Below are 12,425 nucleotides of genomic sequence, written 5' to 3' on the forward strand. Positions count from 1 at the left end.
CGGGGAAACAGATATGAAAACAAAGAAAGCTACTTTGCGATACAGGGGATACTTGAGAACGCACATCGTGACCACTAACCGCTGCCGCGAGTCGGAGGAGACTTGCTGAGCGGGGAAATAAGAACAGAGAAGGAAGATGAGAAGAGAAAGAGAAGCACCAAACATTAACAAACATGGCAGTTCCGGTAAAACGAATAGTTAAAATGGCAGTGTCCAAAGATCAGATGGGAAATTGGGAAATGTGTGTGTTGGTGTGCGTGCGTCGGCGAACCCCTGATTTGACGAGGGAGGCGAGGAACGTGGATGAACTTTGCATATAACACCTCGAATTAAGAGCCATACAATACACAAGCCCAACGCAACGGAAATGCGGGTGGCGGGGTTTTCAATAAGACGAATACAAAAATATGTACATCTCACCCTATCATAGTCTCGAAATCGAAACTAGGTGGGTATGGTCACCGAAAAAAAAAAACAGTGATAGAGAGAAGAGAGAGAGAAATAAAATAAGAAAAAGGTCAAAATGATCAAAACAACCAGAATCAGCTCGGAATAGCTCTCTCATCCATGCCGCGCGTCATAGATATCAACATGGACGTCGACACAGAGTCACGCTGGCCTGCAAATTCTTGCTGTTGCTGCTGCTCATACTCCTCCCCATCCAACCCACCAACGTCACCATCACCCAACAACGGAAAATCTTCCCCCTTTTTCTGGTTCACCCTGTCAAATTCCAGCGCATTGGCAAGCTCACTTGACATTGGATCTAGTTCCTCTTCCGGCAAACCCGTGGCAAGTGAGACGAGCTTGCGATGGACGCCGAGCTTCGTGCTCACGCCCGCATCGGCCTTTTGCTGTATGAGATCTTGTATAGCTTGTTGGCGGGTTTGTTGAGCGTTGGCCAGCTGGCGGGCGAGATGGTAGATTTCGGTAAGCTCTTGCGAGGTTTTCTTCTTTGTGGTTGCCGTTGGGGATTTCTCTATGTTGGAATTTGTGTTTGCAGGGTGATTGGGATCTGCATTGGCTTCGACGCCCAGTCCGACTCCCGCTTCTTGAAAACGTTTGAGGAGCCGTAGCCGTTGTGTTTGTTCGAGGAGTGCTTCGTAATCTAGTTTCACTCTGTTAAAACGGTCGAGTTGTGCTTCGAGATCTTCAGCGTCACTCTCCATTGCCAGAGAAGCTAATTGTTTCCTGATATTTTCCCGATCGGATTCGACATGTTCGTATAACCCTTGAGGGTTGGTGAAGTCCTCAGTACCTTGAGGAGGCCATTTTGCCTCGCCATAAGCTAAAGCAAGTTTCCTAGTAGTCTCCTCCACTATGGATCCTATTCTCGATAAGAGTAACGCGATAGCGTCAGAGCCAGTAGTGGCCGGTCGGGAAACGGCTATTCTTTCAGAAACATGATTTAACTCGGGATGGTCCAGATCGACAACGCTCTGCGGAGTGACAGAGGACGGAGGGAGCGAGGTATCGTTATGGCGACGTGAGATAGTTCGAAGGACGGCATGGGCACTCTCTCCCGCCTTGTTCTTGATATCTCCAGCTTCGGGACACTGCGATAAAAGCATGGTAGCAAGACGGTAGCATCCATTTTTTGCTGCTGCCAACGCAGCAGTATCTCCATTTGAATCTTGGGAAGAGAGGAGTAGGGATATTTGATGAGGCGGTAGAATATCATTCAGTTTTTCCATCAGTGTTTGGCAATAATATCGCGAGCTCTTCCACTTGCCCTTGCTCCTTGTTGTTGCAGCCAGATGATTGAAAACAGTTGCGCCAAACCAGTCTCTGAAAGTGATTGTGTCTTGGAGAAGGTCCGCTAACTCCTGCATGGTCCCCTTTTCGTAATTATTCGTAAACAACACAGCACGTACCAGTGGAGTCTCGTCATGGTTCGACAATGCCTTTATATTTGCGCCACGGTTTATTAGATCTCGAACGATATCTATGTCGCCCATTGAGCACGCCCAATGGAGAGCTGTGTTTCCATGGTCATCAATGGGCCGATCAACTTGAAAATTAGGCGGGGGTTCTGGAGGCAATATCCTAGTCGCAGCAGGGGCATCCCCTACAGTCATGAAGTAGTCCAAAAGCTGGTCACCATAGATGATATGCTGCTGTTCAATTATGCTCAGACTGACGTCGCTCAAACCGCGTTTTCGCTTCCGCGACTGAATCGAATGCCGGGACATTGGGACCATATCGTCCTCTGCTATCATGGAGGACGACTCGATACTTGCTTGTGCGACTGACTCATCATCACGGAAAGACTGGTTGACAGAAGCAAATTGCTGGTCCTGGCTAAAACTTGATGACGGGGGGATCGCATGTTGTGTCATGGGAGAAAATGACGACTCCTCAGACACAAGTCTCCTAGTTGGCGCAACATTCTTTTGCACTTTTGGTCGCGATGACGCGGCCGTTGTATGCTTGGGAGCTGGTGGAGGGCTTCTATCGCCAGCTACGTAGTCAAAAATCGGCAGGAGTTTGTCAAGAATCCTGTTCCGCTCAGCCAGGTTTCGCCCTTCTGCAAGAGGGACCCAAGTTCCTAGCACCCTCATTAGCCCAATCGCTCAGCGGACATGGTGAGCCTAGCATCCCACCCAAGAAGGTATGTAGACGACTTGAAAAAAAATATATATATATATATATATATATACCTTGATACTTTCCATATCCTCCCTGGACCTTTTCATGAACACCCTTCTGGACTTCCCTTTCAAGAATGCGAGTTCTAGCAGGCTTATCTAGACCAGCCACCTTGAGGATATGGGTCGCATTGATCCAGTCGTCTGATCTCCGTCGCATAACATTCTCATCACCGACTTTGAACTCGTAGACCGGGACCTAGAGAGCCAGCCAGCAGGCGTCAGCAGGCATCAGTTACATGCCATCAAATGAGGAAATATGTGGCTGCATAAAAGCGCCTAGAAACAGAAAGAAACACTCACACTGCTATAGGTAGCAGAGTAGATTTTATTGCCCCACACGTTTGACGCCGCCATGGCGGATGGCGGAGGGACAGTTGGGCGGGGGCTAAGCAACAGAGTGTGAGTGGAGAGGCTGTGAGAGAGGGTGAACAGCGAGCGGGTGACCCCCGGACTGACCACCAATTGAAAGCACAGGGTATCAAATGTGAGCGAGAGACAGATGATATTCGAAAATAGGAGGAGAGAGTAACTATAGAAATCGCGCAAACAAAACACGCAGCACAAGAGAGAAGATAACTACCAGACAGCTGATTTTACTCCCAACGGCCGGCGGAGACCCTCAGAGCATGGACAGCGGGTTGTTGGAGCGTGTCGGAGTGTGCGAGTTGGTTGGCGGCTGCTGGCGATGGGGAGACGCGACTTGAGGCTGATTTCTCGCGTAAAGTGGGAAGGGGGCCGGCTGGTAACTTCCTTCACTAAAGCAGATTGGGTTTGCGGGCCCGGAACAACTGGGCTTCCGGCTGCCGTCAATCACCGCCTTTGCAGTGAGGACAATTACATAGAAGAGAGGAGAGGGGAGAGATGTGTTGGTGGGAACAATTGGATCTACAGCAGACACAGACACATACACCTCCGTTGGTAAATAAATATATGACAATTGACTCCGTCTCTGCTGGGAGGAAGACAGCCCCTGCAACCATGGCACATGCAGCGGTGGCTACAGATGTCAAACGTGAGTCCCGCTGTTTCGATGGTGTTGATGAGCTACCTCCATCTTGCTGACCCATTCCATTATGTCAATTCCATCCACGCAGCCGCAACAAGAGAACAAATGGCTGAGGCTCGGTTGCCTCTTGCCTATCGAGATAGCTGTGCGCACCTCCTAATCCCTCTGAACCGGTGTCGATACGAAGAATACTATCTGCCATGGAAGTGCGAGGTATGGATAAACGTATTTTACACCGTTGCAACATAACGATTTGTCGGCTAGTATGGATCTATTAACACGCGGTACTCCATTTGCATACTGACATATATATTCAACGGGTGATAGAAGGAGAGACATTCCTACGAAAAGTGCCAGTATGAAGAGTTCAAGTTACGGGTTGCGAAGATGGATGAGCTACGGGCTGCCAAGGGCGGTGCCAGAAGCAACTAGACACCAGGACAGGAGGTGGTGCTGGGCGGGAGGGAAAGGTCTGGACTTGCTGTATTTGTTTATTTTATTTTTCATCTTAGACGGTCGGTTGATCCGGTTGGTTTCGGGAAAGACTGCTCTGTTGCATATAATATAGAAACGGGAACTTGGTTGTTGGTTTGCTGCTTGTTCAAAGCTCAGTGCACTCTCAAAAACTCGTCATTCTTCATTCACGCGTTTGCACTTCTATGGGCCATATCAGAGGTTCTCATACTCAGCAGTAGAGAGAGACATAGGAGCAGACAGAGTTATCCCGGCTCGTTTGATTTTCAGAGTGGATGCCCTGTGACCCAGTCACCGCGGAGCTGAGTTGCACGATACTAGGAAGGCCAGAACGATTCCATCGCACAGGAATCGCAGCCAAGGATTCAGAGATATATTTTGTTTGCAAGGGATGATCCGGCCAAGATTAAACAAAAAAGAAAAGAAACGGTGCACAAAAAACTAATTGAACCACAATGCACATATTTTATTCATTAATAATAGTTATCATCATTATCATTACGAACATCAATGCTACACTGCTATGTGTGATTTATAAGCCGGCAGTGGAGACCATACAGCCCAAGTCGAATAAGATGGATCTTTTTCTCCGTTGGATTTATCAGCTTTTTGCTCTTGATGATTCGGTTGATTGATTTCGATGTCCAGTGCACTTCATCGGCCCTAATTCCGCCACAATCGTTCCTTTCATTCGCTATGCCAGCTGGCTACCCCAAAAACCCTTCAATTCCAGTCCAGAAATGCAACTTCACAGGCAACGATAAGCGTGGGGAAACATGACGAAGGACGCATATGGTATTCCCTGTTATCCTGCCCTCCCGTGAAAGAGCCCAATTGAATGCCGTAGGGATAGTTCTAGGTTTCGGATTCCGCAGACTGTTCGTTCATGCTTCAATCTCCCTGTGATGTCCTCCGTAAGCCCAGCCCGGTTATAATATTTAGGGTCACCTGCGTGGGTTAATTCGACGTCTGGTTCTTTTGCTGAACTAAGGTAAGTTGACAAGCAGAACTATCTCTTGTCGTAGTTATTATCTCTGGTGGTTTTTATCTCACTAATATCTGTGAATCATAGCAGGGTAAGGTATTTTTCAACCCGCCAGTGTAAATAGCGTCGCCAACAACAACAACAACAACAACCGGAAAACAGGAATGAGAGAGAACTGACACCAAAAAGAACTCATCCCCCCGTATCCGTGCGAGCAGGCCCCCACCTATTAATTAATAGTTAACTACTCCAGGAGGCGGAGTCTAGAGAACCCACGGAACACAAAGAGAATATCAATACACGGGGCAATTATTCATTTATATGTACTCGATCGAACTATTTTCTGGGTATATAAAGATCGCAGCATCACACAAACAATCCCTTGTTAATCGCATTTCCCTCGTTTTCCTCCATTTACGGGGAGGGTTTGTTCCTATACATAGAGCTGCATCGAGCATATTTTCGCCGCCCGGCGCGAAAGAAACGCTGGGTTTTGTGTTAGGGAAAAATTAAAAGTTAAAGAAAAATAAAATAAATAAATAATAATAATAATAATAATAATAATAATAAAAGTAAAAAAAGATCTCATAACGAATCCCTCCCCTCCTCCGTCCTCCGTACCAAACCGAGCCTCTTCCTCTTTTCCTCCTCATTTTCCTCCTTCGCCGTGAGAGTTTTATCTCTCATACATCATTTCCCATCTCATTTCTGCTCTCATTCCCTTCTCCCAACCATTCCCCCGAAGAGCTAATTGCATGCGACAGTCCCTGTCGTCATGGGCCTGCTGTACGAAAACACCATTCCCACCAACAACTACTCTGGAAAAATAGAACCCTCACTGATGAGATATGTCTCTTGCATAGAGCGCTTGGTACTCCGCTGGCCTGGCCGGGGGCGAAGCAGAATGCACAACAAGTCAGGGAATGGGGAATTGAGGTACGGCGCTGTTTTCCATTTTCCAACGTTTGCCAAAAAAAAAAAAAAAAAAGAAAAAGAAAAAGAATAAATAATAATAATAATAATAATAAAAAAAAAATTGAAATGGCAAAATGGAATTAATAAACTGACCCTCTTCTCCGTCCTAGCAACTGCTGGCTATCTGGGGCAAGGCAAAGGGAAAGGAACGAGATGCGCTGCTCTGGGGTGACGAGGTAAGCCAACCGACCTTCCACGTTCGATATTTATTTCTTTTTCTTTTTCCTTTTCTATTTCTTCTTTTCCTGCTTGAGCTGCTGCTGACAGTTCACGGGTATCAGATCGAATACCTGGTCGTGGCCGTGGATGAGAAGGCGCAGAAAGTGCGATTGTCGCTGCGACAGGCGGATATCTTAAATTCGCTCGCGCAGGAAGAAGAGCAGTCGAATGGGCAATTGGTGGAAGGGTTGCAGGTTGGGATGTATGCAAAAATCTCTTCACTCGCCTTCGTTGTGCCGTCACGTTGTCGTCTGCATAGGCTAACTTGTTTTTTTTTTTTTGTTTGCTGCTCCGTAGAAAGGAACCACTTCCCAAGTTTCACCCGGAGTTTGGACGGTTTATGCTAGAGGCTACACCGGGACAGCCATGGGGGATTGGATTCAAGGACCTCTTGAGAGTGAAGTCGAATATGAAATGGAGGTTCGTTTTTCTTTTTATGCTGCTGCATATTTACGGCCGTACCAAATGGCTGACATAAAAACACACCGTAACTACATGATATAGGCGGGTTATTGCGAAGAAGCATATGGCACCGAATGAATATCCCCTTACCATTACCACATTCCCAAGGCTAGGTACGAAGGATGACTTCACCCAGCCATTCTACCCAGTCTCTGGCCCCACGCTCCGTTCTCAATTCGTTCCCGATGAAATAGCAAACCCGCATATCCGTTTCCCCACACTAGCTGCAAATATCCGATCTCGAAGAGGGCGGAAAGTAAAGATCAATGTACCCGTGTTTCGAGACAAGAATACCCCGTGGCCCTTCAACGATCCTACCGTCAACTACGACTTACACAACTGGCCCGAAGACGATGACGTGCGCAATGGTGCAGTGAAACAAAATCATGTTTATATGGATGCCATGGCGTTTGGCATGGGGAGTTGCTGCCTGCAAATCACATTTCAGTGTAAAAACATTACGGAGGGAAGAAAGCTCTACGACCAATTGAGTCCCCTGGGGCCGATAATGCTAGCGTTGACTGCTGCTACGCCAATTTACAAGGGTTTCTTGGTTGACACTGACGTTCGGTGGAACCAAATAAGTAATGCTGTGGATTGCCGGACTGCTGAAGAGCAGGGAGAAAAGGTATGTAGAACTTTTAATCTCGGTAGGTTGATGTTCATCTGCTAATAGAATGAGAACAGCCGCTGAAAAATGACCGTTGGCGCATCCCAAAGTCAAGATATGCCTCAAATTCCACATATATTTCCCAAGATCCCCGACTACGACCCGAATACATGGATCCAGACCTCGTCATAGACGAAGATATTAAAAAGCGACTCCTGGACGGTGGCATGGATGACCTTCTGGCTACACATTTTGCGCACCTCTTTATCCGCGACCCAATCGTAGTCTTTGCCGAAGATCTCAAAAAACTCGACCTCAACAAAACCAACCACTTCGAGAACCTTCAGTCGACAAACTGGCAGCACATCCGCTTCAAGCCTCCGCCAGCTGACAACGACATTGGCTGGCGCGTCGAATTCCGCCCCATGGAGATTCAAATTACTGATTTTGAAAACGCAGCCTTCAGCGTCTTCATGGTGCTGATTACTCGAGCCATTCTCAGCTTCGATCTGAACCTGTACATACCCATCCCGCGCACTACGGAGAATATGGAAACTGCCCATGCGCGCAACGCCCTCCTTGAGCAGAAATTCTACTTCAGAAAGGATCCCTTCCCACACCGCATCCCGCGAAATCAATACCAGCATCAGCATCAGCATCAGCAGCAACAGCACGTCAACCCCACTGCCAATACCAACAGCACAAGCAGCAACGCATCAGAATCTAGCTCCCGCGCCTCTTCGTCCCCTTCAACCCCGCACCTCCGCCCCATAGAATCCGAATACGAACTCATGACTGTCGCAGATATCATCAACGGCACCCAGGACGGGTTTCCCGGGCTAATCCCGCTCGTCGAATCGTATCTCAACAGCGTCAATGTTGATGTAGAAACCCGCTGTCAGCTGGCTACGTATCTGGAGTTAATAAGACGACGCGCAGATGGCAGCCTGTGGACGAATGCGAAGTGGATTCGCGAGTTCGTCGCTAGGCATCCGGATTATAAGCAGGATAGTGTGGTCTCGGAGAAGATCTGCTATGATCTTGTGAAGGCTGTTGAGGAGGTGACGGAGAAGGAGGGGCGGGGCGGGACTGTTGGATGGGAGATGTTGAAGGGGCGGAAGGGGTGATTTCCTTCTCTTCCAATCTTCATTCACCCATTCCCGTCTTTTACTTTTCTCCTCTTTTTACATAATTGCTTTCCGGTCGCTTATCATCTCCGGGATTTCTTGTTAAAAGTTGCGGCTTTCCTTGTCATGTTGGACATAGCTTTATTTTGCAGTTTTCATGGGTTCCTTTTCATCCTACCCCTGCATTGCCCAGATAAACTAAGGACTATAATAAATAAATATAAATAAATAAATAAATATATGTATATAACTAGTATAAAATATAATTAATAAGGATGGTTAGACTAATTTATCCCCTGCACCGATTTTAATTGTTAAAATACAATGTAATTGGTAAATTCGGTGTTACCGCTGCTAAGTTACTCACCTCTAGTGAACGCGCCACACTGGAACGATAAAAACAGCATCATGATAAAAATCAAGAATTACGTTAAAAAGATAGCTTCATTCATTAACAACCAGTAGCTAATCCACAAAAAAATAAGATGATCTACATCATTTTGTGTATGAGTCGGCATTTATTCATTTTTCTTGCAGCTTCAGAAGGCGATGAGAGTGCATCATTGTCAATCTTCATTAACTTAATCCCCATGCACCCCCCTTCCTGCGCTTTCTAACATACCCCCCCCCCCTCCCCCCCCTACACTGGGTGATCCCTCTATTTGCATCTCTGATACTGAGACACTTTCTATCTGAATCTGACAGCAAGAGGCTTTGACCTGTAGCATCTATTGATAATCAGATAATTTTCTATTTTAGTTAAATACTATTAAAATTTAGAATTATTTGTTAAAAATAATTAAAATCTTTTTTCAACTTTTTAAGAAATAGTATTAAAATATTTATATATTATAATTATATTTCATTTATTTTATTTTTAAAAATATCTATCATCTTTATATAAGATTATAACTAATAATTATTAATTATTAATAAAAAATAAGTAAACTTTCACATTATTTCTATCATTCTACTTTTTTCATTAAAAGACAGATGATATAAAGAGCTATGCTCTAACTCTCACAATACTTGTGTTTCATTTTCATACTATTGAAGTAGCATCATTGAGACAGTGCTATTGAGACAGCGCTTACACTCTATTCATATAATGTAATGGGCTAGTTGCTGAGAACAGCTGATAACTAACATGTATGAAAACAAAAAGGAATTTGTTAAAGAAGGAAAAAGAAAGCCAGATCATGTAGGGATCAGGCTTCCTTTATAAAGGGCAGAGCTTCAGTAGTAAGGGGCTTTGTATGAGGATGATTGAGGCAATGCCTCGGTAGTAGAGCACCATCTCAGTATTAGAGGCGCGAAGGCGGAGCTTCAGTAGTTAGAGAATTATGCAGGGATGATTGAGGCATTGCCTCGGTGGTAGAGGCGCTGCCTTGGTAGCGCTGCTTCAATCGTACCAAGTGGTGGCGGGTGGAGCATTGAGAAAGATTTGGGGGGTGGGTCGGCGGTAGTTCCTGGCAGTGGTGGTTCATTCGTTCATTGCGGATTTCTTCTATTTCATATTCAAGCTCATTGTCTTCAGTGAGTAGCCCTGGCGATTGCCCATCGTACCGTTTTCAGAGGGTAGCGAGTCAGTGGCAGCTCGTTGAAGGAGGTTCGAATGAAAGACATCATGGATGCTAGGAGGTGTGTCTAGACGGTAGTTATGGCTGCCTAGGGCTTCAAGAACTATGTGTTTTGCATGAAGGACGTCTGGGGAAAAGCGGAGGGCCGGTCAGTTTGTATATTCTCAAGGCTTAACCAGACTTTGTCTCCGACATTGAACTGTTCAGCAGGCTGTCGGTGCTTGTTGGCATGTTTCTCTTGCGCTTGCTGAGCATTGGCCATCATAGCTTATGTCCATTCGTGAGCTCCTTGAAGCTTATGAACGATCGAGTCGGCCATCTGTATCGGGCTCCGGGGATTCTCGTGGTATTGCGTCTTCTCAGGGATATCAAGAACCTCCAGGTTGTAACCGTGTGAAAGGAAGAAGGGGCGTAATCCATGATTAGAAAAAGAAACTCTTGGGCACTCGGGCCTTTTACATTGGACGAAGGCTCTGGGGCCTTACATGCTGGACGAAGGCACTCAGGTCTTACATGCTGGAACACATATCGCATTAACAGTCATCTTTTCCTCAAAAGTTCTCCAGACCTTCTGCGTTAACTCTTGTCAGTGATTTTTGGCGAAAATTACTCTTTTCCCTGCTCTGAATGAGTGCCTTCAATCCTTTTTTCTTGAGGGTCCTTGGGGGCTTCCTGAGCTGAGGCGTGGCTAGCACGTACAGAGCGCTTGACAGGGATGAATGAGTCAGTGCAGCGCGAGGCAATGTGCCCAGGCTTCGCGCAGTTGATGCATACGCCCTGAGTACGTCTTTCTGCATCGTCAGCACCGGTAATCCCAGAAACTCCGAAAGGCTTCCCGGTAATAGTGACATTGGCATGGGAGGCCAGATATGTCGTGCTGGGTTGCCAGTCCATGGCATCAGCGGACGCGGTGGTGGTAGTACGAGGGGCAGTTGAGGTGAACCTCTGGCCAAAGTTCTGAATGGCCTTTTCCTGGAGAAGTTTATTCTCGATCATACTGAGTTTGGTGCAATACTCTACGTTGTTGTCTGTGTCGACCTGCGAGACCATTTCCTTTAGAAGATCCAAGTTAAGCGCTTTCTGAAGCATGCTGATCTTGATTTCGTGATCCCAAACTGTCCTTTGGCTTCTAGGATCTTCTGGTCAAAGGTTGGGAGGAAGGTTGCAAGAGAAAGACAGGCCTGGTCATTAAGAGAGCCAAATAGCTCTGCCATCTACACGGAGTTTGGCCATGGCGTTGAGTCGCCAGGGGGGTTATTGGCCAGATCAGTCCCATCAAAGGTTTCAAGTGGAGTGAGCTTCTCCTTCAGACGATTCTGCTCAGGGTGGAGGGGAGTGCTGTTAGATGGTTGAGTGGTGTCCATGACAGGCGTACTGGTAGCAAGCAGCCAGCTGAGCTCTTAGGTCTCAGATCTCAGAGCTCAGAGCTCAAATCAAAATGCCTCCTCTCGTGAAGCCTGTTGCTGGCCTCGCAGGGCTTGCTGCTGGAGTTCTTGAAGTCATGCAGGTGCATCTGCTGAGGCATCTTTATGTCCCATGCTGAGGTCCATGATTGAGTTGTAGAATTCTTCATCACTAGTGATAGAGATGTCAGTGGTAAATTACATAAACTGAGGTCACCAGGGTCTTCAGACCTTTCACACGCTTGGCACCTCCTGTGGCTGATTGTAGAGATGTGTTGGATCTCTCCCTCTGTGAGCAGCCCTATACCATGTGTAGGGCTTCAGTGGAGCTAGCTTCCTAAGTCTCGAATCACTGTTTTCTTCTCCTATGACAGGAGGAATGAATGAGTTGAACAATTCTTAATGAAATGAGCTAGTTGCTGAGAACAGCTGATAACTAACACATTTGAAAACAAAAAGAAATCATTAAAGAAGGAAACAGAAAGACAGATCATGTAGGGATCAGGCTTCCTTTATAAAAGGCAGAGCTTCAGTAGTAAGGGGCTTTGTATGAGGATGATTGAGGAAACACCTCAGTAGTCGAGCACCACCTCAGTAGCAGAGGCACGAAGGCGGAGCTTCAGTAGTTAGGGACTTGTATGGGGATGATTGAGGCAATGTCTCAGTGGTGGAGGCGCTGCCTTGATAGCGCTGTTTCGATCATACGAAAGCAGAGCCTGAGTATCAATGAGGGTTAACGAGGGCATAGCCCTTTATATAGTTATAAGCTTCTAAGTACTGAAGCTTCGCTCTCATGTCTCCATACTAAGGCAGCCTTCTTCTACTAAAGCAGTGCTTCAATCATTTTTACATATATCTCCAACTACTGAAACTTCACCCTTATGTCTCTGCTACTGAGATAGCGTCTTAATTATTCTCATGTAAGTTCTTTTA

The 12,425-nt window shown here is 46.4% G+C and overlaps 4 protein-coding genes across 4 annotated transcripts; 2 read left to right on the plus strand and 2 right to left on the minus strand.

Moving 5' to 3' along the window:
* Positions 1 to 542: 542 nt before the first annotated feature.
* PADG_03498 (uncharacterized protein) lies at positions 543 to 3,005 on the minus strand (the record flags this gene model as incomplete). Its single annotated transcript, XM_010760128.1, has 3 exons — positions 543 to 2,548; positions 2,661 to 2,847; positions 2,952 to 3,005. The coding sequence occupies 3 exons, from the start codon at positions 3,003 to 3,005 to the stop codon at positions 543 to 545; spliced, it is 2,247 nt and encodes a 748-aa protein (XP_010758430.1).
* Positions 3,006 to 3,629: 624 nt separating this feature from the next.
* PADG_03499 (uncharacterized protein) lies at positions 3,630 to 4,089 on the plus strand (the record flags this gene model as incomplete). The annotated part of the gene is made up of 3 exons (XM_010760129.1): positions 3,630 to 3,663; positions 3,746 to 3,870; positions 3,985 to 4,089. The coding sequence occupies 3 exons, from the start codon at positions 3,630 to 3,632 to the stop codon at positions 4,087 to 4,089; spliced, it is 264 nt and encodes an 87-aa protein (XP_010758431.1).
* Positions 4,090 to 5,891: 1,802 nt separating this feature from the next.
* On the plus strand, positions 5,892 to 8,509 carry PADG_03500 (glutamate-cysteine ligase; the record flags this gene model as incomplete). Its single annotated transcript, XM_010760130.1, has 7 exons — positions 5,892 to 5,902; positions 5,980 to 6,052; positions 6,202 to 6,267; positions 6,373 to 6,512; positions 6,608 to 6,730; positions 6,815 to 7,400; positions 7,460 to 8,509. 7 exons carry the CDS (start codon positions 5,892 to 5,894, stop codon positions 8,507 to 8,509), a joined length of 2,049 nt encoding a protein of 682 aa, XP_010758432.1.
* A 1,304-nt stretch (positions 8,510 to 9,813) lies between these two features.
* PADG_03501 (uncharacterized protein) lies at positions 9,814 to 11,453 on the minus strand (the record flags this gene model as incomplete). Its single annotated transcript, XM_010760131.1, has 7 exons — positions 9,814 to 10,016; positions 10,076 to 10,216; positions 10,290 to 10,332; positions 10,394 to 10,465; positions 10,549 to 10,605; positions 10,789 to 11,218; positions 11,308 to 11,453. The coding sequence occupies 7 exons, from the start codon at positions 11,451 to 11,453 to the stop codon at positions 9,814 to 9,816; spliced, it is 1,092 nt and encodes a 363-aa protein (XP_010758433.1).
* Between the last annotated feature and the right edge of the window lie 972 nt (positions 11,454 to 12,425).

The sequence above is a fragment of the Paracoccidioides brasiliensis genome (assembly GCF_000150735.1).
Source record: "Paracoccidioides brasiliensis Pb18 unplaced genomic scaffold supercont2.3, whole genome shotgun sequence".
Lineage (NCBI taxonomy): Eukaryota > Fungi > Ascomycota > Eurotiomycetes > Onygenales > Ajellomycetaceae > Paracoccidioides > Paracoccidioides brasiliensis.